Here is a 24,106-nt window from a genome sequence, read left to right as displayed (position 1 = left end):
TCGGTGACTCTCCCAAGACGAAGTGAAAAGACAGGGCGCAGAGCAGAGTTAAAATGGAGAAAAGCAGAGCCACTTTCAAGCAGCCCCGAGGTGGACAGGGCCATGGTGCAGGGAGCGGGGCTACGGCAGGGGAGAGCAGCAGCTGACTCCATCTTGGTAGCAAACCCGAACTGAAAAGTTTCCTGTTCCTAGCCGATGAACCCCATTTTTCACTAAAGAAGTAACTACATGTTACATTCTTTATAAAACACATATAACAAGTTGTAACAAGTCAGCACACCCCCAAGTTCAAATCCCAAAGGCATCGTGGTCTTGCCATTTGCCCGCAATTGGCTACCTTAGCTCTGAGGTTTGGCATGCTATTCCCACTACCCCATGCTGCTCCCACTACCCTGTGCTGCTCCCACTATCCCACGCTATTCCCGCTACCCCATGCTAGTCCCACTATTCCATGCTGCTCCCACTACCCAAAGATATTCCAGCTACCCCATGCTATTCCCACTACCCCATGCTGCTCCCACTACCCCATGCTATTCCAGCTACCCTATGGTATTCCCACTATGCCATGCTATTTATCCCACTACCCCATGCTATTTCCCTACCCATGCTATTCCCGATGTCCCATGCTATTCCCCTATGCCATGCCAGTTCCCTACCCCATGTTATTCCCAGTATCCCATGCTATTCTTCACTATACCATGCTATTCCCATTATCTCATGCTATTCCCACTATCCCATGCTATTCCCCTATGCCATGCTATTTCCCTACTCCATGCTATTCTCACTGTCCCATGCTATTCTTCACCACACCATGCTATTCGCATTATCTCATGCTATTCCCACTACCCCATGCTATTCCCCTATCCCATGCTATTCTCACTACCCCATGCTATTCTCACTACCCCATGCTATTCTCACTGTCTCATGCTATTCCCACTACCCCATGCTATTCCCCTATGCCATGCTGTTTCCCTACCCCATGCTATTTTCACTATCCCATGCTATTCCCACTATGCCATGCTATTCCCACTATGCCATGCTATTCCCACTATCCCATGCTATTCCCCTATGCCATGCTGTTTCCCTACCCCATGCTATTCTCACTGTCCCATGCTATTCTTCACCACACCATGCTATTCCCACTACCCCATGCTATTCCCCACCCCATGCTATTCCCACTATGCTGCACTATTTATTCCCCTACCCCATGCTATTCCCACTATGCCATGCTATTCCCACTACCCCATGCTATTCCCACTACCCCATGCTATTCCCCTATGCCATGCTATTCCCACTACTCCATGCTAGTCCCCTATGCCATACTATTTCCTTACCCCATGCTATTCCCACTATCCCATGCTATTCCCCTATGCCATGCTATTTATTCCCCTATCCCCATTATGCCATGCTATTCCCACTACCCCATGCTATTCCCACTATGCCACGCTATTTATTCTCACTGCCCCATGCTATTCCCCTTCCCCATGCTATTCCCACTACCCCATGCTATTCCCCTATGCCATGCTGTTCCCACTACTCCATGCTAGTCCCCTATGCCATACTATTTCCCTACCCCATGCTATTCCCACTATCCCATGCTATTCCCCTATGCCATGCTATTTATTCCCCTATCCCCATTATGCCATGCTATTCCCACTACCCCATGCTATTCCCACTATGCCACGCTATTTATTCTCACTGCCCCATGCTATTCCCCATGCTATTCCCACTATCCCATGCTATTCCCCTATTTCATGCCATTTCACTACCCCACGCTATTCCCATTATCCCATGCTATTCCCCTACCCCATGCTATTCCCGCTATCGCATGCTACATAAACAAGGAGACTTCAGGGCTGTGGAAGGCCATGACGAGCATAATCAGGGCACAGTGTCAACAGGGGCTAAAGCACTAAGAAAGGCTCAGCCTGGCTAATCAGCTTGAACTGGTCACAGGCCCAGGCACTGTCGTTCCTCCTGCAGGGGTTGGTAGAGGTCACACCAAGCAGGAGGGAACGAACAGGGCTGGTGTGCACAGGTGGTCCCACTCACCATCTTCCGTCTTCCCTTGCAGTAGGCACAGAAATCTGCAATGGCGGCCCAGCACCCAAGTCTTCAACCTGCTGTATCCTGTGAGCACCAGCCTATGGGGACCCGATGGCTCCCTCAGTCTTCACCCACTAGGATGTGGGTTCTGCCTGTGGCCATTTGCTACCAGAGGTTAGGAAGTCCAAGAAAATGACTGAAGATCATTTTGGATATTTTAATTTTTTTTTTTTTTTGAGATGGAGTCTTGCTCTGTCACCCAGGCTGGATGGAGTGCCCTGGCACAATCTCAGCTCACTGCAACCTCCAACTCCCAGGTTCAAGCGATTCTCGTGCCTCAGCCTCCTGAGTAGTTCGGACTACAGGCGCCGCCACCACACGCAACTAATTTTTGTATTTTCAGTACAGATGGGGTTTCACCATATTGGGCAGGCTGGTCTCAAACTCCTGACCTCAGATGATCACCCCGCCTCAGCTTCCTGAAGTGCTGGGATTACAGGCATGAGCCACCATGCGTGTTTTTATAAACTGAAGCCAACTGTGAATAAATTGTAGCTTACATTACTCATCGTTTTTGGATAGTTACCACTGGGAGGTCTTTGAAAAGGGTCCATGCATGAACTCTGAAATCACTGAGAACATTTGCAGCCACACATGTACATATGTGTATACAGGTAGACAGATGGACACAGGCTGTTTCTCATCTGGTTTAGAAAAACACACATGCTCAGAAATTCAGAATAAAATAAACAGAAAACCACTTGCCCATTATTTGTGGTAAAATGATAGCAGAAGCCACACTACATTTGACCCATCAGAAAAATTCTGCCAGAAAGGTCAAGGCCACAGGTAGAGCGGCCATCCAACTTCAGTGGTCTGAGCAGAAATGATCTGTAATGAACACCACGCAGTGGCTCTGATGGCTCCAGATGGCACCAGGAGGGGAGGGCGGGGCTGGATGCCGATGCCTGTGCACCCCCATGACTAAATATTGGTGAGCCTGGAGTAAAGGACAGAGGCAAAGAAATGGACTTCCCAGTTGAAATGGGAATTATGTTAAATTCGGGATGTTCAACTCATGATGGGAGCTCCAAAGCATTTGCTCCCGACAATGACACTTAACTAGATGGGGTCATTGGGGTGGGTGTAGGAGAGCAGCAGACGTGCCCAGCACCGCCAGAGGCCTGCAGGAAAGGGGTGCTGGATTTTTTGTTTTGAGACAGTCTCACTCTGTCACCCAGGCTGGAATGTAGCGGCATGGTCTTGGCTCAATGCAACCTCCACCTTCTGGGTTCAAGCAATTCTCCTGCCTCAGCCTCCTGAGTAGCTGGGATTACAGGCACCCATCACCACAACCAGCTAATTTTTATATTTTTAGTAAAGACGGGGTTTTGCCATGTTGGCCAGACTGGTCTTGAACTCCTGACCTCAAGTGATCCGCCCACCTCAGCCTCCCAAAGTGCTGGGATTACAGGCGTGAACCACCGTGCCCAGCCTTCATTTTCATCTCACTGGTCAGAGACCCCTGGTATCCAGAGCCTGGGACTGGGATGAGGGGCTCCTAAGAGGTTCTGAAGGACCCTGCAACCAGCCCCTCTGGACGCCAGGACAGGATGTGAAAGCATCTTGCTCACTCAAACCTCACCTTAACCAAATGTCCTGAAAAGCTTGTAGGCTGCTCCTCCCTCTGGCCTCACATGTGCAAATGAACTCATTTTACAAACTGGGGCTCCAAGCCTAGATTTGTTCAAGGCATGTAATTGGGAAGTAGCAACTTCAATCTATCCATTGCAAACCACCAGGCCAAGGGTTAGAGTTGTTGGCAAGCTCACAGCCAGGAGGGTGAGAAGTCCAGGAAGCCTGTTGGAGAGGGAAGTCGCTCAGGCACCACAGGACCACCTTCCTGCACAGCTCAAACAGCACTCAGGCCCTGTCCTCATGAGGTCACATCACTGGACTTTTAGTCCCAAGTCTGACCTGGCCACCTCCTGGGATCAAAGGGAGGATTTGTGAAGTGGCAGGTGGGGGCAAGGAGTTATCGTGGAGGACCCAGCTTCCAACTGTAAGGGCAGCAGCCAGTGCCCACCTCTCCCCATCCAGGAGTCTGGGCTGCTGACAGCAGCAGCCTAGAACTCAGAATCAAGACAACCCCAGTACTCATGAGGCCTCCAGCTAACTGACCATTACAGACGCCCTTTGGGGCGCCCACCTGGATGCCCCAGACAGAACAGGCAGCGCGCGTCTGTCCTTCTCGCTGTGTTTGTATGATGCATTCTGGGTCTGTGAATGGTCACGTGGATTAATACTTTTGAAACCCCCTCCCTGTCTTCCACCTCATGTGAACTGGGAGATGGACAGAACTTCAACCTAGGAGTTTGACAACCAGTGACAGCAAATGAGAAGGAGCCAGAGTATCACACATCACAGGAAGCTTTATTCATCCGCTGCTGCTCCAGAGAGAGGGTCACGGGGTCACTCACTTTAATATGCTGTCATCTTGGGCTAGAAGGTTAGAAGAAAAGCACATGTTACTACACGCAGGTAACCTAAAAAGACGTCAGCTTCCCAGTTGTTTTTGTTTTTTTGTTTTGAGATGGAGTCTCCCTCTGTCACCCAGGCTGAAGTGCAATGGTGTGATTTCAGCTCACTGCAACCTCTGCATCCCAGGTTAAAGCGATTCTCCCGCCTCAGCCTCCTGAGTAGCTGGGATTACATGTACCTGCCATCATACCTGGCTAATTTTTTTTTTTTTAGACAAAGAGTTTTGCTTTGCTGCCCAGGCTGGAGTGCAGTGGTGTGATCTCAGCTCACTGCAACCTCTGCCTCCCGGATTCAAGCACCACCTCCCAGGTTCAAGCAATTCTCGTGCCTCAGCTGAGTAGCTGGGATTACATGCCTGCCACCATGCCCGGCTGATTTTTTGTATTTTAGTAGAAATGGGGTTTCACCATCTTGCCCAGGCTGGTCTCGAACTCCTGAACTCAGGCAGTCTGCCTGTCTCGGCCTCCCAAAGTGCTAGGATTACAGGCATGAGCCACCACACCCGGCCATGCCCAGCTAATTTTTGTAGAGACAGGGTTTTACCATGTTGGTCAGGCTGGTCTTGAACTCCTGACCTCAGGTGATCTGCCCGCCTCGGCCTCCCAAAATGTTGGGATCACAGGCATGAGCCACCATGCCTGGCCAGCTTCCCTGTTTTTAAACAATCCACATCTACTTAGCTCTGCTTGAATGTCCTTCTCCATTTTCCTTATCCCTGCACAAACCTGGGAGGGACAATCTATAAGAGCTAGTGTCACACGTACCTTCTGCCAATTCTCTGGCAATCCGTTTCAGTTCATCCTGCCTCTTCTTCTCCTCTGCTTCTATCCTCCTCTCCTCTTCTGCCCGAGGTTTTAGGTAATCTGTTTGGGGGAATGCAGGGGAATAAACTTCACTGGAAATGCTGCATAAAAGGAACTGAGTCCACAGGTCAAGGTATCTTCAGCGACGCTGTGAACCAGAAGCACCTGCTATCCCCTCTCTTTATGTCAACGAGAGTCAACGCCTGACCTTCACCCTAAAGAGTCCAATCCAGAGGCTACAGGGTCCCTGCTGCCCACTCCCTCATGCACTGGCTCACTCGTCCTCTGTGAACAGGGGCTGCCTCCCGTCAGACCTCAGCACTCCAACACCCACTCAGCACCCGTTTTCAACAAGCAGCAGCCGTTTTCGAGTCCCCCGCCCGAGCCTCAGAGGCCTGAGCTTTGGGTGAGCTGTTTCCACTCTAGGGGTCCCGCTCGGTGGAGGACACGGTCTGCCTCGCATGAGTCCCAGCCCCACTTCCAGAGCTGGAGTTCACCAAATGGCAGATGAAGAACTTCACAGGAAAGCCGAGCAGATCCCGCCCCGGCCCCGGGCCCGCCCGCGGTCACTCACTGTAGCGCGTGGCTCCGTAGGCCATACCGAGGAACAGGGCAGAGTAGCGGCCGAGCTGCGAGAGAGGTTGATCAGAGGCGGCGGGAAACCGGACTCGCGGGATGGGGGTCGCGGGAGGAGAGGGGGGGTCGCCGGGCAGAGGTCGCAGGAGGGGTGGGGGTCGGGTCGCCGGGCGAGGGTCGCCGGGCGGGGATCATGGGGGCGGGGGGCGGGGGGCGGGGGTCGCAGCCCGCGGGGTGGGAGCTGCGGGGCGGGACACGGAGGGGCCCAGAGCACTGCTCGGCGGCTGCAAAGCCTGGATCACCTTGATGAGCGGAGAGACCTCCACCGGCGGCACCATCTTGTCCCTGACCTCCGCACCGGAAGCACAACCCGCAGTCGGAGGCGGACGCCGCACAAGCCCGCAAAGCCTTGGAGGCAAAGGCGGAGCTGGACGGACGCATGCGCTGTCAGCAGCGAGAGAGCGGGGCAGGGGGGCGGGGCGCGCCTCCTGGTGGCTGGAGGGTGACTGCGCACTCCCGGGCCGTGGTGACGTCACGTGATGCGCACGCGCACAAGGGCCGGGGCGTGCGCGGATGACCGCCGGCTGCGCCCGCGCGGTTGCTTCGTGAGGCGGTGTCAGCGCCGAGTGGGCCGGGGGTTTCTTTTCGCCGCAGGGCTTGGGCCCGGCTGTCTCCCCGCGCCGCTGCTGAGGTCCTGTCGTGCGCGTCCTGGCCGTGTGTCCACACCCCAGACTGCGGACTGAGGCGCACTCGGTCTTCTTGCGGCGCGGAGCGTCCGGGACCTGAGGTCAGGGCGGCTCGGGCGGGTCCAGCCCCGCGGTCCGTGCCCACCTGAGGGCGGCCTGGGCAGGGGCCTGGGGGTCCTGGGAGCGGAGTGTGAGCCAAGCGCAGGTGGCTCCCCGGGCAGGTCCTTCCCCTACAGGGCAGTGACCCTCTGGCCAGTGTCTGTCGCCGGCCGGGCCGCGCTGGACTCCGCAGCCCGCGGTAGCATGGCCTCCAGGCCGCTCTGCCTGTGGCTGCTCTGCCTGGGGGCACCGGACGCCCTTCCCGCCGGAGCTGGAGCTTCCTCACCCCAGGATCTCCCATCACTTCCGTCCCGAGGAGGGGCTGGGATCTTCTTGGGAAGACCAGCCCCCAACAGAGGCTGCTCCCTGGGTCCCCCGACTCCAGCCTTCAGGACTCCACAGCTCCAAGGGCCTGCCCTGGCCCAGGCCTGGGGACCACTGAGCCCCTCACTGGTCTTTGCTGGCCTCTGTCCACCTCCCAGTAGCTGTGTGTCTCCCACAGCTGCCCAGAGATAGGGCCTGCGGTGCCCATGTAGCCTCCCCGCTGTACCCGGGGTGCTGACCTGGCAGCCCCATGGACACCAGGCCTGGAGTCTGGGCAGGAGCCTTGCCCCTCCCACGTTCTGGATCTTCCTGGCAGCAGCCATGCTGTCCGTGTTGGGCCATCTGCGGGCCCCCTTTGGCCCCATGCAGTAGTGACGCAAGGCCTCCTGTGTCCCCTCTCCTGGCCCTGCACTGCCACGGGCAGAAGCAACTGGAGAACTATGGCTCGGGCCTCGCTAAGGTGCAGCATCACAAACTCCAGGACTCCTGAAGCGGGCATGGGGAGGACCACAATCCTGGCGACCTGGGCTGCCTGCCCAGGCCTGAGCCACCTCTACCTTCTCTCCTGGCTTGTTCTGGGGTCCAGGGCCTGGGCCTCTCTGGCTGAGAAACTGGGAAGTCACTGGGCTCTGTTTCCTGGGCTGGGTATACCAAGACCAATCCTATAGGGCAGGGGTTCCCAGCCCCCAGCCACAGACCAGTACCAGCTGGTGGCCTGTTAGGAACCGGGCAGCACAGGATAAGGTGAGGGAGCATTGAGGGAGCATGACCGCCTGAGCTCCACCCACTGCCAGATCAGCCTGGGCATCAGATTCCCACAGGAGCATGAACCGTACTGTGAGCTGCGCACTTGGATCTGGATTGCGCTCTCCCTGTGAGAATCTAATGCCTGATGAACTAAGGTGGGACAGTTTCATCCCGAAACCTTCCTCCCCAACACGGAAAAATTGTCCTCCATGAAACCTGTCCCAAGTGCCAAAAAGGTTGGGGACTTGCTGTGGGGCCACCCTGATCTTTTCTCCAGCTTCTGTGAGGTTGACCTGCAGGCCCTGAAGACTCCTGCCTGAGGCCTCTGCCTGAACCCTGTCCTCAGGGGGCCAGAAGCAAGCCCCAGCTCTCCCCAGACCTCCTATTGCTTGCTGAGGACGCCGCAGGTGCACACTGGATCCGCCAGGCACAGAAGCATTCTGGCCCTCAGCAAAGCCCCCACCTTCCGCCAGGGCAGACGGCCTCGGGTGACCACGGGTGGTTTCCCTTCACTGGATTTTAAAATAAACCAGAGTCCTCAGCAACTCCTGCTTCCAGAATCAAAAATAAGTGTCTCTGGGGCCCAAGGTGGGGGGTGAGGGGGACATACCAGCAGCTTCCACCGGAGGTGGGGTGGGGCAGGGCAGGGCACCAGCAGGGAAAACACTCGGGCAAACACATACCGCCCAGGGAAGACCCCCTGAAGCCGGTGGAGACCTGCCTTTGCTCAGGGCCTTTCCTGAGAGCTCAGTGGTGGGAAGGGTCCCACCTGGCTCAAGACATGGCCTGTCGGGGCCTCTGCAGCTGTCGGGTCAGCTGTGGGTACAGAAGCTGATAGTCCCCCAGCTCAGGCTCTGCTGCTATCTTTAGTGCTGTGCTCAGACTCCAGTGGCCTGGGAACCCTCTGCAGGGAGCTCTGCAGCCCTTCTCACATTCCTGGTGGCCTCGGGGGGCCTCCCAACCATGCTTCCCCTTTCGGTGTGGTTCTTCTCACTCCTGCAGCCCAGCAATACCCCTTCAGGGTCATACCCAGACCCCACTGGACTAGCAGCAGGGGATGCCCTGGCCCTTGTTCCCAGCCCCAGGTTCCCACATCTGGTCACCTGGCCCCTTGCAGTCGGCCCCAGGTCCCTCCTGGGCAGGTCATGCCTCCCAGGGACCTCGAGCTCGAGCGTCAGTGCTGCATAGAGACCGTTGGACCTGGGGATGGAACCAGGCAGCATCTCAGGGGATGCCAACTGTAACCATGTGTCCCTCAGAGGGTAGGACCTCTGCTCAAAAGACACACAAGTGGCACCTGTCTTTTTAGCTTTGCAGACACAATGGTGCCCCCAGGGGATTCCACCCGACTGCTGTGGCTGCATACACTTACTCCCACCCCCGCCCCTGCAGCACCGAGGGGCAGCTGCCTCCCACCCAGACGCAGGCCTGGGGGGCTCCAAGAGCTAGTTCTCCACTCAGTCTGCAGTCCTCCTCTTTGATCCTGCTTGGCCTGCAGACCCTCCTCCCACCCCTTGAACCAGGGCATCTGGATTGACTCTGGTGGCCTCCGATATCTGGCACCACCAACAGACCCCAGGCCAGGTCCCTTCCCCAGACTCTGCCCTTGAGGCCATGGTATAGGGGGTAAGACCAGGCTCAGGGCCCTGGAGTCCCCTCCCAGGCCATCTGAGCAGCTTGGCCACCTCCGTGGCTCCTCCATCCCAGAAATGTCATCACCCATGGGCCAGGCAAGGAGCTCCCAGCCATGAGGTCAGACCGGGTGGTCCCAGGGCCAAGGCTATGGACTGACTTTTCTGTCACTGAGGCAGGGAAGGGCGTAAACACCCCTGACACACAGAGTGTGCTTGGCAGAAGCCTGGTGACCAGCTGCAGTCACCCACAGCAGCTTGGTGCAAATCCAGAAAAGATGCCCCCCCCTCTGGCTCCTGCAGTTCCAGGGTGCCCAGGCCCCCAGGCAAGAGCTTGTGCAGGTGGCCCTGGTGACACACAGCATCGTTGGGAGAACTAAGCCTCCCCGCGGGTGGGGGACACGTGGGGTAGGAGGTGGTCCTGGCCAGAGGTGCCTGGGGAGGCTGGGGGCCTTGCAGGGTGGGGCATGGCAAGGGTGTGAGTCACTGCTGGGCTGCCAAAGCTCACTCTGCAGTTGTCCAGTTCCCTGGGGTAGCCCCAAACCTGTCCTTGTAGGGAGTGGCAGCCGGAGTCTGAGCTGTCCTGGGGGACCAAGTGGGAGCTTAAGATGGGCAAGACCTGAGGCCCTGGGTAGACGCATCAAAGCAGGCAGAACCCTGGGCAGACGCATCGAAGCAGGCAGAAGCAGGCATGGTGAGCAGGCCACTGTGCATGCCTGGGGTAGGCATGTGGGTATGAGCTGTGCCGTGCGTGTGTACATGTGCACAGAAAAGAGCATGGGCATGTCTGTGCATGCCTGTGAGTGCAGGTGTGGGCGTGTGCTGTGTGTGCATGTGTGTGTGCATGAACATGTGTATGTGCGTGTGTGTGACCATGCAGGTGTGGGCGTGTGCTGTGTGGTGGGAGGTACATGCCCCACGCTGCTGCCCTGGTGAGAGTCTGGAGCAGGATGAGGGGGTTCCTGGCCTTCATGAAATCCCAGGACCCAGAACAAGCCCACCCAGAGTCCACTTGCCCGTCAAGCCTTCAGAGGCCAAGCTGGCTCCTGCTGGACGGCAGTCCCTGACCACTGTGCTCTGTGGGTCTTCCGGAAGCCACTGTCTCTCCCCCACTCCCTGTGCTGCAGCCAGACACCAGCAGCCGCCCTGCCCCCAACCCCAGCTACCCAGGCTTGAGGCTGGCATGCTCCTCAGCTGCCTGGCCCCCTCCAGCCCCACCCAAGGGCTGAGGTCCACCCTTCATCTGAGTTAAGTCTCTCAAAACTCTGGGTGCTCTGGAGGGTTTCCTCAGCCGGCCAGGACCCTCAGCCATGGTGCTCCCATTGCAGGCCAGCAGGAAGACCAAGAAGAAGGAAGGGGGTGCCCTCCGGGCCCAGAGAGCCTCATCCAATGTCTTCTCCAACTTCGAGCAGACTCAGATCCAGGAGTTCAAGGAGGTAAGACTTTCCTGCTTCACTGGGAGCCCCCGTCCCCAGAAGCCTGTGCTGGGAAGACCCCATGTGGGCTGGCTCCAGGGCCAGAGGATAGGAGTGGGAGCCTATCCTCAGTCAGGGGTGCTGAGGAGCTGGGAGCAGGGGGCAGGGGCAGAGCCCAGCCGGGTCGGCAGCACAGCAGCCCTGGCCTCGCTTCCCAGGCATTCACACTCATGGATCAGAACCGAGACGGCTTCATCGACAAGGAGGACCTGAAGGACACCTACGCCTCCCTGGGTAGGTACCCAGGCAGAACACCTCAGAGACCTTGGAGGAGGCGAATACAGAGCATCCTCCAGTCCCATACGCTGCGGCCCCTCCTCCTCCAGGGCCTGGGCTTTAAAGACCCATCCGACGGCCCCGAAGGCTGCGAGGGGATGGCCCTGGCCTCCCTTGGTTCCATCAGAGCTAGCAGAGAGTGTCGCAGGGTGAGACAGGGTGGGTGGTACAGCCCAAGCCTGGAAACTCAGAGTGGGCTTTGGGGCAGCAGGCTCCAGGGCAGGGCTGACGCTCCGGTAGGACACTCCGATAGGCAGGCGGCTTGCCCTAAGCCGGACCACAGAGCTGACAGAGGGCATGGAGACCCTGCCCAGCCGGAACACAGAGCTGGGGGAGGGCCTGGAGACCCTGGCCCGCCTCTGCAGCACAGCCCGAGTGTGGTGGGGCACACTGCCCTCCCCAGCCTCAGTTCTCCCTGTGGCATATTCTGTTCCCAGCAGCTGCCTCTGACCTGAGGCAGGAGGGCAGGGGGCTTCGGTCCCACCCTGGGAGCTATGGAGTGACTTCTCCTTGGGGTGGGAGGGTCACAAGTGACCCGTCTTCCTCTCAGTCCTGCTTATGCCCAAGTAAGAACAGCAGATCCCAGCACCTTCCCAAGCTCTGTGTCACCTCCCTCTCCATCAGCCCTTAGTCCTGGGGCTCAGGGTTTGGGGTGAGGTGGACACAGCCAGCCAGACGCACCCACTGCCCCACATGCCTGGGCCAAGTGCCTCCTTCCCGCTCCCTCCCCACCCCTCCCATCTGCCTGCCTGGCCCTGTGCTGGGGTCACCTGCTGGTGGGGCCTGGCCCTGTGCTGGGGTCACCTGCTGGTGGGACAGCAGACATAGCAACAAGCCCTGCCCTGTGACGCCCCCGCATCTGTGACAGGCAAGACCAATGTCAAGGACGATGAGCTGGACGCCATGCTCAAAGAGGCCTCGGGGCCCATCAACTTCACCATGTTTCTGAACATGTTTGGGGAGAAGCTGAGTGGTGAGCACTGTTGGGACAGTCCTTGCCCTCCTAGTTAATTCCTGACAGTTAGAGATCCAGACATTTCACGTAAAAATCCCTCTTTTCCTATCTCTGGAGAAGCCCTAGGGCCTGGCACTCTGGGAGCCAACAACTGTGGGGCCCCATCAGCCATCCCAGAGCCATGTGCTCAGGCTCGCCCTCCTGCCCCACATGCTGTGTGACCCGCCGTCGGGACCTCTATCCCTCACTCATGCGGCACTCACCCCCAGCTCCAGGCCTGGGCTGACCCTGGGCACTCCAAGACTCACTACATCCCAGGGCAGGAGTGCCCGACAAGGCCTCCTTGGGGCTCAGGAAAGGAGAAGGCCTTCAGGCAGTGGCCACCTTGTGGGCAGAGGCTTGGAGTCACCCCTTGCTTGGGGCAGGGGTCTCCCCTCCTGCCACCTGCCCTTGGCAGCCGAAGCAGGACTGCCACCCTGAAGGCCCAGGGCTGAAGGTGCCTTTGTGGCAGGTACCGATGCCGAGGAGACCATTCTAAACGCCTTCAAGATGCTGGACCCAGACGGGAAAGGGAAAATCAACAAGGAGTAGTGAGTGCCCGGCTGGGGGAGGGCGGCCGGGCCGCCGGGGGTCCCCAGTGATCTCACCCTGTCCCAAAAGGGACAATCACCCACCAGATGCCACGCCCACCTCCCTACCTCTGACCAGCTTCAGGACCATGAGGAGTGAACCCAGGATCCCAGCTAAGTGGGACACCAGCCCTGCCCACACAGGGACCAGCAGCCAGTGCCCAGGGGGCGGCTTCCCCTCAGCCCACTCCTCCATCTTCAGCTCCTGCCAGGCACTGGCCTGTGACCTCCTTCGGGCTCTGTTCCCATCAGCAGCCCCCAGGCGGGCCCCCCAGAAGTGATGACCCCTGAGTGTGTCCTCTAAGGTCCCTCAGGCTCTGTCCCCATCAGCGGCTCCCCCAACCGTGATGATCCCTGAGTGTGTTGGGAAGCGGCCTGCCCCAGGGCCACACTCCTGCGGGAAGGGCGGGAGTGCAGTGAGCAGGGGCAGCCTGGGGCCCCTGGAGCACCTGAGCCCCACGAGAAGGCTCCTGCGCCCCCGCATCAGCCCGCGCTGACCCCTTTCCTCGTCCTCAGCATCAAGCGTCTGCTGATGTCCCAGGCTGACAAGATGACAGCGGATGAGGTCTGGCCCGCGGCTCCCCTGCCAAGCCCACGAGGGGAGGGCGGGGCTCCCGGGGTCAGCTGGTTGGAGGCGCACGCGGAGCCCGAGGGGCTGCAGCGCCGCGGTTAGGACCCAGGACAGAACAGGCCCCCGGGGGGACCCCCAAAGTGCCCGTTTGAGGGACAGAACTGGCTCAGAGGGGTCAGGTCAGCGGCTGGAGACCCCTCCCCTCCGTTAGGTCAGCGGCTGGAGACCCCCTCCGCCGTCCGAGCGTCTGTCCCAGCTTGAGGGGCGGGGCTCACAGCTGTGCGGCCCCGCAGCCGCCCCCCACGCCTGACGCACCCCTCCCAGCCCCAGCCCCAGAGGGCGAGACCAATGCCCGGGCACCCCCAGGACCCCCGCACCTCCCCCAGACCCCACACGGTCCTCCCAGACGCTGCTGAAGGGCCGAGCCCCACACCTGCGCCCAGGCTATGGCTGCAGCCGCCCCCAGCACCGCCCCCAGCACCGCCCCCAGCACCGCCCCCAGCACCGCCCCCAGCACCGCCCCCAGCACCGCCCCCAGCACCGCCCCCAGCACCGCCCCCAGCACCGCCCTCATCCCCCGCCCCTGCCCCGCCCCTGCCCCGCCCCCGCTCCTCCCCGCTCCCTCTCCCCCGGCGCGGAAACCACACCCGCGACCGCTGCAGGTGCGCGTTTGTATTTCGCTCCCGGAGCCCGCAGGGGGCCCTTTCGCCCCCGCCCGCAGGTGGACCAGATGTTCCAGTTCGCCTCCATCGATGCCGCGGGCAACCTGGACTACAAGGCGCTGAGCTACGTGATCACCCACGGGGAGGAAAAGGAGGAGTGAGGCCCGGCCTGGTCAATAAACCTGGACGCTAGGACGCTGCCTGCGAGTCCGCCGGGGCGGGAGGGCGCGTCCGTGGCTGCTGGGCCCTGTGCGCGAGGGGTCGCTCGGCAGCAGATTGGGTGGGGGCTCTGGGGCTCTCTGGGGTCCTCTAGCGAGGCCCCCCGCCTTGCACTCCGGAGTCGCCCTGCTGGGCCCCAGGACCCCAGCCCTTCCCGCTCCCCCTCGGTCCACACCCCGCCTTGAGTCTGCGCCGCCCACGGCCGCCCTGCCTGGTCCGGGTCCACACAGCAGTAGCCCTCTCGCTCAGTCGCGCATCAGTCTCGGGCCCAGGGGCTCTCCCCAGGCCCTGAGTGCGCCGAACGCCTTGGGTCCCTCAGCCCAGCTGTCTGGCGTGGTGGGCACAGCCCCGGTGACCCGAGCCTGCCTCCCCTTCACCACACGTCCCTGGTCAGTCTCCGCATCTTGGGGCTCTGGGAGGAGGTGGCAGGACCCAGAGAAGCGGCTCCAGGAATGAGCTGGCCCTGAGCTTCCAAGCTGGGAGTGCCATGCTGGGGCCTCAAGGGGTAGTTTCCGGCGGGGACTCCTGGTCCTCGGCGCCTGGGCACGCGTTCTGGGTGGAGGAGGACTTGCCAGACTCTGCCTGCAGGCGCCGGTATGAGGTGTGGAAGAAGAGTACCAGGATGCAGCTGAAGAGGTTGCACAGGCCGGCCATCAGCAGCACAGACGCTGGGGACACATAGCACAGCTGTCCCCACAGCCAAGCCCCGGGGCCACAGATGGGCAGAGCCGGACGCTGGCCTATGGTGACACCACTACCCTTGACCACAGAGTGACCCCAGACAGAGCCCACTCCCAGTTCTTGACAGCCCTGAGGGGGTGTTTGCAGACCCAGGTCCTGAGAGAGGTCACCAGCATGGGGTCTGGGATATGGGTGTGCCAACCCACCTCTGATCTTGGCCACACCTGTCCTAGCTCACCTGTCCTGTTGCCCAGGGACTCCCTGCGTGGGGCTCATCTGTCCCGTTCCCTGGGAACTCTCCATGTGGTGCTCACCTGTCCAGTCAAGTGGATCCTCCCCCTGCTGGCAGGTGGAGAAGGACCGCTCCGAGCACTGCACAGTCAGTGCCATCATCGCCAGCGTGATGAATATTCCCTCGACCTGCCTAGACACATGTGGCCCTCAGCCCCCGCTGCACTGCCCATCCCCTCAGAGCCAGGTGCCACTTTGGGAAGTGTTGACATCAGTGCTGTCCCTTTTGCCACCACCCTCCCGAAGGCAGCACAGAGCTTCGGTCACGGGCCCTATCAGCTGGCCCGGCCTGCACACAGCAGGCGCTCAGAACCTGCTCGGCTCTTGCCAGAGCAGGCAGGTTCCCCACCTCCCCGAAAAGGGGCCTGGACCACAGGGTGCAACCCCAGGGGTGTAGGGGTGGAGCAAGAGGAGTATCTCTGGGGAGCAGCAGGGGCAGATGGATACTCACCCCAGCACAAAGATCAGGCCTACGGCAGCCCCCTCCCCCACGGGGAAGGAACACTCGACTGCCAACTCCATGGCCACGGGGGTCACCGAGAAGCCAAAGAGCCCGAGGAGCGAGCAGGTGGTGGCCAGGGCAAGGGCCTGTCCCTGCAGCAGGGACACCTGGGAGCAGCGGAACGGCAGGCAGACAGGTGGAGGGGGTGGCGGTCAGAATTGGACCTGGTTTCATGGGACACGGGGCATGGGGCGGGAGAACCCATCCCACCCAGGGGCCACCCTAGCTGGCAGAGGCCGGGCAGGAGACAGTCCGGACCTCTGTTCCAGCCAAGCTGCCAACCGCCCTCTCCGGGCCTCACCACCCACCCACCCCTGCAGGGCGGTCTTGGCTTGAGGAGACCCTCACCAGGGCAAAGGCCATGCAGGCCAGAGAGACCAGGCACAGGCCGATCTTGGTGGCCTCAGTGAAGTGCTTGGTCCGGTCCACGTAGGGGCCGAGAGCCAGCGCCCCCAGGATCCCAAACGCCATGAAGAGAGCTCCACAGAGGCCAGAAAACCCCTGGAGGAGGCGAAGGCAAAGGTGGAAACATGCCCCCAATCCTACACCGGGCACTGATCCCAGAGGGCAGAGGGCCAGCTCAGAATGTGTGAGCAGAGCAAGGCCCTCCCTGCTGCATGTCTGGATACCAGAAGATGGCCCTGTCCTGCAGACCCACAGGGGTGGGGTCTTGCTGGGAAGGGGCACTGGGAGCCCTGGGGGCCCCATCTTCCCAACCACGCACCATCAGTCCCTCCACTCCATCCCACAGCTGCACCACCTCGCTGCAGCTGTGCCCACCACCTCCACCGCCTGTGGACATAATGTCGCCCAAGGCATCTCGGGAGGGCCCACGGCACAGAAGGGCGTCAATGTGGCCCCTGCCAGGATCGGACACGGAGCACCCCAGAGGCAGCGGTGACTCCGTGGCCGTATGGGTTGGGTGACAGAGGCAGAGCCCCCATGGGTGGGGCCAGGGCTCACACTGGAGTAGCCGCTTGCACAGAGGATCTGCTGCAGGAGGGTTGAGAAGCTGTAGGAGATCCCGATGCATCCCCCGAAGCACACAGCCAGGATGACATAGGCCTTATTCCGCACCAGCTTCGGGGAAAGAGTGTCTCAGCCCTGCAGCCCCGGGTGCCCTTCCCAAACCCATCCCCTCCTCGGCCTCTAGCCCCAACCCCCAAATCCACCCTACCCTGGGGATCCCACAGCACTGACCAGCTTGAGCCCATCCAGGAACTTCTCTGAGGTGGAGCTGGCAGCCCCGGCAGAGGGCGGGGTGGGGGGCACGCTCTCCCGGAGGCAGATGGTGGACAGCAGGCAGACAACGCCAGCAGGGATGGCATAGACACCGAGCTGGGGAGGGGTGTGTGTGTGCACAGGGAGACCACGCAGACTGGCGCCCACACACGCTGCAGCCCTGCCTGCCCCAGGTGCCACCTCTCAGCTCCTCCTGCCCCACCACTGGCTGCCTCCCAACCCCTGGTCTGCAGCCACCCTCTGCGAGGCCCAGGCTGGGAAGGGCCTGCTTGACTTCATCCTGGCCTGCTCCAGGGGCTGATAGGGAGCCCTGGCTGTCAACACATCCCTCACCAGTGACACGCTCCTGGCTGACGTTAGCCCAGCACCCCCAGGCTCCAGACTCATCTCACCGTTGGCTGCACAGCCCGTGACAGGGCTCAACACACGGACACCGATGGGTGCAGAGGCACACATGCACACACGCTCACCCTCAGTACATAGTCACAAGCACAGACACACCACACACACCCGATGCACATGCACGAGCACACACAGGCACACACCACACAACACACATGGGCACAGGAACAGAGACATGCACCACACACACCACACACACTCGATACACATAGTCATGCATAGTAACATCACACACTGGCCGGGCACGGTGGCTCACGCCCGTAATCCCACTTTGGGAAGCCGAGGCAGAAGGATCACGAGGTCAGGAGTTTGAGACCAGCCTGGCCAACATGGTGAAACCCCACCCAACTCTACCAAAAATACAAAAAAAAAAAAAAAATTAGCCGAGCATGGTGGCGCACGCCTGTAGTCCCAGCTACTCCAGAGGATGAGGCGGGGAATTGCTTAAACCCAGGAGGTGGAGGTTGCAGTGAGCCGAGATTGCGCCACTGCAGTCCAGCCTGGGCGACAGGCTGAGACTCCTTCTTGGGGGTCGGGGCGGGGGGAATCACACACAGGCATAGGAACACGGACATGCTTGGGCTCAGGAACACACAGACACGCATGCGCACACACCACACAGGCCAGGCACGGGCGCCCCATGACCCCTCACCATTAACAGAATGTCCTCGCCCTTCTTGACCAGCGCAGGGGACAGCATGTTGGCCACAAGGACGCCCAGGGGGTTCGCTGGGTGGGCGGATGCACAGGGAAATGCATCAGCTCGGCTGTGGCCCGGCTTCCTCTCCAGCCCACAGGCAGAACCTTCTGGGCCCCAGCTCCTCCACCCTAGCCAGAGAGCCCGGGGAGCCGAGTATCTGTGCGTGGAGCCAGAAGAGACCCCGGGGTGCGCCCAGGCAGGCGGCCTCCCTCCCCGGAACTCACATATGGTGGTGAGCATGTTGGCCGTGGCTCGCTGGTGCTCTGGGAACCACAAGGCAGCCACCTTGGCTGGAGAGAAGATGACCAGGCTCTGGGCAAGGGCACAGAGGCTCTGGCCACCCATGAGGAAGGCAAATGGGTTTTGGGTCCCAACAACCACGCAGGGCACGATGCGTAGCACACTCCCAGCAAAGTTCAGCCACGCGCCCAGGATGGTCTGCGAGGAGGGTGTCAGGGACGGGGTCAGGATCTCTGCCGCCAACCCAGGTGCCCACCGCGTCCTCCCAGCACCTGCACTTCCCACGGCCGCCACCCTGACAGCTCTGCTGGGTCCCCAGCTGTTGGGACTGATGGGCCCTGGTCTGGGGAGGAGGCCTTGACTCTCGTACCCAAATGCAGGGGCCTTCACCCTGTCCCAGAGCGGGCCACGGTGTGAGGTCTGACTCACCGCCCCACGGAGCCCGACGGAGTCCAGGACCCAGATGGCCACCAGGCCAAACAGGGTGGATACCACGAGGTAGACCAGTGACAGCCAGTTGACCTGCGCCATGGACAGGACGAAGTGCTCGGCAACGATGTCAGCCACAGGTGCAAAGCTGAGCCACAGCTGCAGGGGCCAGGTGGGAGTCAGCACAGAGCCACAGACCCCGGACCTACGTGCTCTGGCCCCAGCCAGCCCGAGGGAGCCAGAGTGCCAGCAGGCCTGTGAGGCCGAGGGGATCCAGCAAGCTGGACACAGGGCCCTCCTGCCCAAGGAGAGCGCCACCTTGCCTTCCCCGAGGGAGGGCACCCAGCGCAGGGTCAGAAAGCATGCCCTGACCGGGGACCAGCCTGAGGGGCAGACGCTAAGGCCAAGGACCTGGCCAGAGCCCACAGGACCACGTGCCCCACCCAGACCAGACGTGGGGCTCCAAGGCAGGCCAGGGAAAGACGGGCATGACAGGGTCTCAGCTAGAACCTCTGGGATTGCAGGCCAGCCCCACCCAAAGCCAGCCCGACCTTCCCTCCCAGAAGGCCCAGGTGTTTGGGCAGAATGTTGACAGAGCGGATGCCATTCCCCACCCCGCAGGCATTATCAGGTGCTAGGGCTCTCCACCCCACAGACGTCTGGCACACAGCACGAGTGCACACTGCGGCCGAGGGGAAGGCCTCCTAGAGGAGGTGAGACTGGCTCATCCCTGAGGGAGGTCAAAGTGGAGCCGGTCACCAGGGCTCACTATAGGAGGGAGGAGGGCGTCCACGCGTGGGCCCCGAGGAGGCTGTGTCACTCAAGGTCAACTTCCATGAGTCCACCGAGCTCCAGGCCACACCCTCCGGCAGAGCAGCCAGACCCAGGCTCCACCCGGACGAGGTCTGACTCAGCCCACGGGACAGGACAGGGAGCTTGGGCAACAGCCACCTTGTCTTCCCTTTTCCGCAGTACAGGGCCAGGGGCAGATCTCCCAGGCACAGAACGAGCTCCCCAAGCCCAGCTGATGGCTGCCTGGCCAAGCCCACGGAAAGAAAGCCAGGCGTCCACTGACAAAGCCTGCCCTGCAGAGCCAAGCCCGCCGCTCCAGCCTCAGCCCTGTCCTGCTTCCTCGGGGGCCTGAGTGAGGCCCACAGCTGACTCACTGAGCAGAGATGCGTCTGAAGCGTGCAGGGCAACATGGGAGGACGATCTGTCCAACTCCCTTCCTCCTCTCCCAGCCTCGACCCTGCCCTCGCTCGCCCCCTTGGGTCCTTTGAGTCTCATCCAGAGCACTGGGCTTGGCTGTCTTCTAGGTGGGTGTTGACCCAAGCTCTGCTCCGCCCGCCCCTTACACTGCCCGCTGGAACCCAGGAGCCCTGGTCACTGGCTGCAGATGAGGAACTCCAGCCTCAAGGGCACTTGGCTGGAGTGAATGTGGTGCTCACGGCTCACTGTGGTGACCCAGGCAGAGACCATGATGACTCTTGGTGTCAGGGTGAGATTTCTGTGTGCTCCATGATGACTTGTGGGTATTGCTACAACGGTGAAGAACTGCAGTAGGAGGCCCTTGACTGTCCAAGGAATGCCCCACACCCAGGACACCTACTGACCGTCGAACCAGCCCACACCCTCAGACGCTCCAGCCAAAGTCAGTTATGGCTCCCCCAGTGCCTGGACACGGTGGGCCAGGACGCCAAGCCACAGCAGTGAGTTACGTACGGCGTGTGCCGGCATCTGTGGGCAGCAGGCAGCCCCCAGGCCCATCCAGCAGATCCCAGGCCTGTCTTGTCCGGGAGCTGGTTCTCCATTCCCAGCCAGCAAAGGAGGAGGGGAGAGGCCCCGGGGTCCACCTGGAAGAACCCTGACCCAGGCCTAACAGCGGCTCCTGCTCCTGACCCTGAGCTTCCTGACCATCCCCGTGACCCAGCGCCTCCCTAAGCTGTGGGTCCTGCTGCCAACTCTAGCTGTTCATTGCACATTGCCCAGATACTGCCCAACCAGTTCCTGAGGCTCCCTGGAATGGTTGATGAGGGCGCACAGGGCAGGAAAGGCTGCAGTGTGCAGCAAGGGAAGGGAGTGGGGGCAGGATGGAGCCCAGCCCAGCCCAGGAGCCGCCCCTCACTCAGAGTCAGGTGGAGGAGAGTGCGGCTCCAAGCCCACCTCTGCTCTGTGCCTGCTGTCCTGGGGCTGGGAGGCGTGGAGGGAGGGAGGGAGGGCCTTTGCAGGGCCACCTGTATGTGCTGGCTGGGGAAGAGGGACCCAGGCCACTGGCTGGAGCCACTGAAGGCTGGGAAGGGCTGGGACTCCATGACTGGCAGATCCCCCTGGGCACCCAGCCCTCCTGCTCTGTGCCCTGGGCCCCGACACCTCCAGGACAGACAGTGCCCCCAGTGCCCACACCCCCTAGCCACCCCCAGAAGGCACCCCCTGGCCCCGGCCCCAGCCAGCACCTGGCACCTCGGGCTGTGGCCACAGGAAAATGAAACCCAGCTGGTCCGAAGGGACCGAGGGTCCCGGAGCCCCCTGTCCCTGTCCCCGCCCCTACCATGGCGTTGGAGCAGCTGACCAGGCTGACTACGAGCAGGAACACCCAGCGGCGAGCGTAGGTGCGGTGGGCCTGTTGTGCACACAGGGCCCCGGGCTCGGCCAACCCGGGGTCTGCCCCCGTCTGTCCTGCCATCGTCCGCGGCTCCATGGGTCTCCATCGGTCCCATGGGCGGCCCGGGCTCAAGGACCTTCCAGCGTGGGCCGGGACCGCCCGCGGGTGGAGGTGGGGACAGGTGGAGCAACGGGGCCAGTTCCGCCCCAGGGACTACGGAGGAGGGTCCCGCCCCGTTGCAGTTAAGGAAGACCCAAAAAAGGGGATGAAAGGGGGGCCAAAGGTGAAGTTGGACCTTCCTCCTTTGGCCTCAGTTTGGAAGTCCCTGCCACAAAAACCGAATGTCCCCTCCAGAAAGGGCCCCCGGTCACAGCCTGTGTGGTCCTCAGGGTGGAAAGGCGCAGGAAAGGCGGCCTGGAAGTCACTCTGCCCAGCAGAAGCTCTGCATTTCCTGAAGGGGGCTGTGGATCCCAAGTTCCTGAGGTTCAAGCCAGCCACAGGAAGGGGCCAGAGGCCAGCCTGGAGGAAGAGGCTGGGCTCGCTTTGCACAGAGCCTCAAATCAGACCAGTCCCTCTAGTGCCCCTGTGGAAAGCAGGCATGGGGTAGGAGGGGCCAAAGGCTGCCCGCCAAGGTGGGAGGGAAGGCTGGGAAGGCCTGTGGGCCCTACCCTGGGGTAGGCAGTCTCCCACACACGCACCAGATTGTTACCTGCATTTTACAACCGAGGACACAGCTCTCAGAGGAGTAGGCGCAGGTTTCTGTTTGTTTAGGATGGAGAGGTCTGTGTGTTGGAAGGCAGAGAGGAGGGAGTTTCGACTTAGTCTTGTCTGCAAGAACCTGCTGATCCCACAACTGCACCTGGCCCACCCTGGGAGAGCCCAAGGGGCTTCAGGCCCTGTTGCTGAGGCCAGTATAGGGGTGGGGTGGAGGCTGGCCTGGTCAGATGTGCAAACAGATTCCAAACAAGAAGGCTTTCTTGGGCCGGGCGCGGTGGCTCACGCCTGTAATCCCAGCACTTTGGGAGGCCGAGGCGGGCGGATCACGAGGTCAGGAGATCGAGACCATCCTGGCTAACACGGTGAAACCTCGTCTCTATTAAGAAATACATAAAACTAGCCGGGCGAGGTGGCGGGCGCCTGTAGTCCCAGCTACTGGGGAGGCTGAGGCTGGAGAATGGCGGGAACCCGGGAGGCGGAGCTTGCAGTGAGCTGAGATCCGGCCACTGCACTCCAGCCTGGGCGACAGAGCGAGACTCCGTCTCAAAAAAAAAAAAAAAAAAAAAAAAAAGAAGGCTTTCTTGACCCTGAAACACATCCCTGTTTTCTGATACTCACAATATTATTCCTGTTTTTTTTGTTTTTTGTTTTTTGTTTTTGAGATGGAGTCTTGCTCTGTTGCCCAGGCTGGAGCACAGTGGCGTGATCTCGGCTCACTGCAAGCTCCACCTCCCAAGTTCACACCATTCTCCTGTCTCAGCCTCCTTAGTAGCTGGGACTATAGGCGCCCGCCACCACACCTGGCTAATTTTTTGTATTTTTCATAGAGACAGGGTTTCACCATGTTAGCCAGGATGGTCTCAATCTCCTGACCTCGTGATCCACCCACCTTGGCCTCCCAAAGTGCTGGGATTACAGGCATGAGCCACCAGGCCTGGCCTGGTTTTTGTCTTAAACATTCATCTCCTTTGCCAGGGTCTGTCCGTTGTCCACACCTGAGTCTGAACAGGCTGATCATGAGGCCTCAACTTTCACTGTGCAATCTTCTGCAGAGATTGGGTGTGTGTCTCAGATAGAGCTGTGCACGTTGAGATTTTTCTTTTTTTTTGCATAGCGTCCCATCCAGTAACAAAGAGAAAATGGGGCTCACCCAGGGGTGTCCTGAGATGGGCGGGCCCCAAGGGAGTTCCACTCTCTTGAGACATGTGATGGGGCCCTGTGATCCTTGCTCCCTTTATCTCCTCTGCCTTTCCCCCGTCTAGCCTCCCTCCTCATCTTTGTTCCCCATTCCCCCACCAGTTCCTTCTGTTCTCCTTCTCCTCACCTCTTGCTCGCCCTGTCCTGAGGACCTAGCCCCCTTACAACCTTCCTTCATAGCCCAGTGCCAATGTTGGCCTGGGGCCTTCAACATCCCCTAACCCCCCCTGGCAGAGGGGGAGTTGCAATGCAGGCTTCCCTGTTGAGGGACCTCACTATTATGGAGCACTGCTTCTGACAGGTGGTGTCTGAGCCTGTCACCATGAAATGGGGCAGCCACAGTAGCTACTTTCATCATTCAGTCTCTGTTGAGCATGCATTGTTGAGGGGCTCCTCCCCTCTACATGTCAGAACTCTTGGGTTGAGCAGGTGAGCTCAGCAACATTGCAGAATGCAAGATTAGCACACAACAATCAATTGCATTGATGTATACCAACAAGAAACATGAAAACCAAAGTTAAAGACATTTATAATTACTCCAAGGAAAATTAAATACTTTGCTATAAACTTAGCAAACCATCTACAGAACTTGCATGTAAAATTAAAAACCATGGGCCGGGCGTGGTGGCTCACACCTTAATCCCAGCACTTTGGGAGGCCAAGGCAGGCAGATCACAAAGTCAGGAGTTTGAGACCAGCCTGGCCAACATGGTGAAACCCCGTCTCCAGTAAAAATGCAAAAATTAGCCAGGTGTGGTGGCGTGCACCTGTAGTCCCAGCTACTTGGGAGGCTGAGGTAGGAGAATCTCTTGAACCCAGGAGGCGGAGGTTGTAGTGAGTTGAGATCGTGCCACTGCACTCCA

The 24,106-nt window shown here is 60.1% G+C and overlaps 4 protein-coding genes across 6 annotated transcripts in view; 2 read left to right on the top strand and 2 right to left on the bottom strand.

Annotated features, from left to right (window-relative positions):
• The window catches only part of LOC105483810 (phosphodiesterase 6B), a 43,832-nt gene extending 41,025 nt beyond the window's left edge, over positions 1–2,807 (top strand). For both annotated transcript variants that reach the window (XM_071093934.1, XM_071093933.1), the window contains one exon: positions 2,075–2,807. In XM_071093934.1, coding sequence (XP_070950035.1) covers positions 2,075–2,136 — 62 coding nt within the window. In that variant the 3' untranslated portion in view covers positions 2,137–2,807. The remainder of the gene's footprint in view (positions 1–2,074) is intronic.
• Positions 2,808–4,460: 1,653 nt separating this feature from the next.
• LOC112427083 (ATP synthase membrane subunit e) lies at positions 4,461–6,427 on the bottom strand. The gene is made up of 4 exons (XM_024793387.2): positions 6,269–6,427; positions 5,965–6,019; positions 5,352–5,450; positions 4,461–4,548 (listed from the first exon to the last, which is right to left on the bottom strand). Exons 1-4 carry the CDS (start codon positions 6,302–6,304, stop codon positions 4,523–4,525), a joined length of 216 nt encoding a protein of 71 aa, XP_024649155.1. The 5' UTR covers positions 6,305–6,427; the 3' UTR covers positions 4,461–4,522.
• Positions 6,428–6,533: 106 nt separating this feature from the next.
• LOC105483812 (myosin light chain 5) lies at positions 6,534–14,221 on the top strand. Of its 2 annotated transcripts, XM_011744787.3 has the most exons (8): positions 6,534–6,753; positions 10,010–10,147; positions 10,782–10,889; positions 11,087–11,162; positions 12,073–12,177; positions 12,671–12,749; positions 13,305–13,353; positions 14,081–14,221. In XM_011744787.3, the coding sequence occupies exons 2-8, from the start codon at positions 10,145–10,147 to the stop codon at positions 14,180–14,182; spliced, it is 522 nt and encodes a 173-aa protein (XP_011743089.2). In that variant the 5' UTR covers positions 6,534–6,753; positions 10,010–10,144; the 3' UTR covers positions 14,183–14,221. The 2 variants fall into 2 exon arrangements, with proteins under 2 accessions (XP_011743089.2, XP_070950037.1); XM_071093936.1 differs by lacking the exon at positions 10,010–10,147.
• Positions 14,146–22,401, bottom strand: SLC49A3 (solute carrier family 49 member 3). Its single transcript, XM_011744786.3, is given in 12 exon segments — positions 14,146–14,350; positions 14,352–14,447; positions 14,788–14,908; positions 15,236–15,345; positions 15,664–15,821; positions 16,063–16,215; positions 16,678–16,794; positions 16,915–17,052; positions 18,011–18,087; positions 18,283–18,496; positions 18,728–18,886; positions 21,276–22,401. Coding segments are annotated over 12 exon segments (1,698 nt in total). The 5' UTR covers positions 21,426–22,401.
• Between the last annotated feature and the right edge of the window lie 1,705 nt (positions 22,402–24,106).

Source organism: Macaca nemestrina, chromosome 3 (assembly GCF_043159975.1).
Source record: "Macaca nemestrina isolate mMacNem1 chromosome 3, mMacNem.hap1, whole genome shotgun sequence".
NCBI classification, from domain to species: domain Eukaryota; kingdom Metazoa; phylum Chordata; class Mammalia; order Primates; family Cercopithecidae; genus Macaca; species Macaca nemestrina.
Note: the sequence above shows the minus strand (reverse complement) of the source record. Positions and strands in the feature narration are given on the sequence as shown.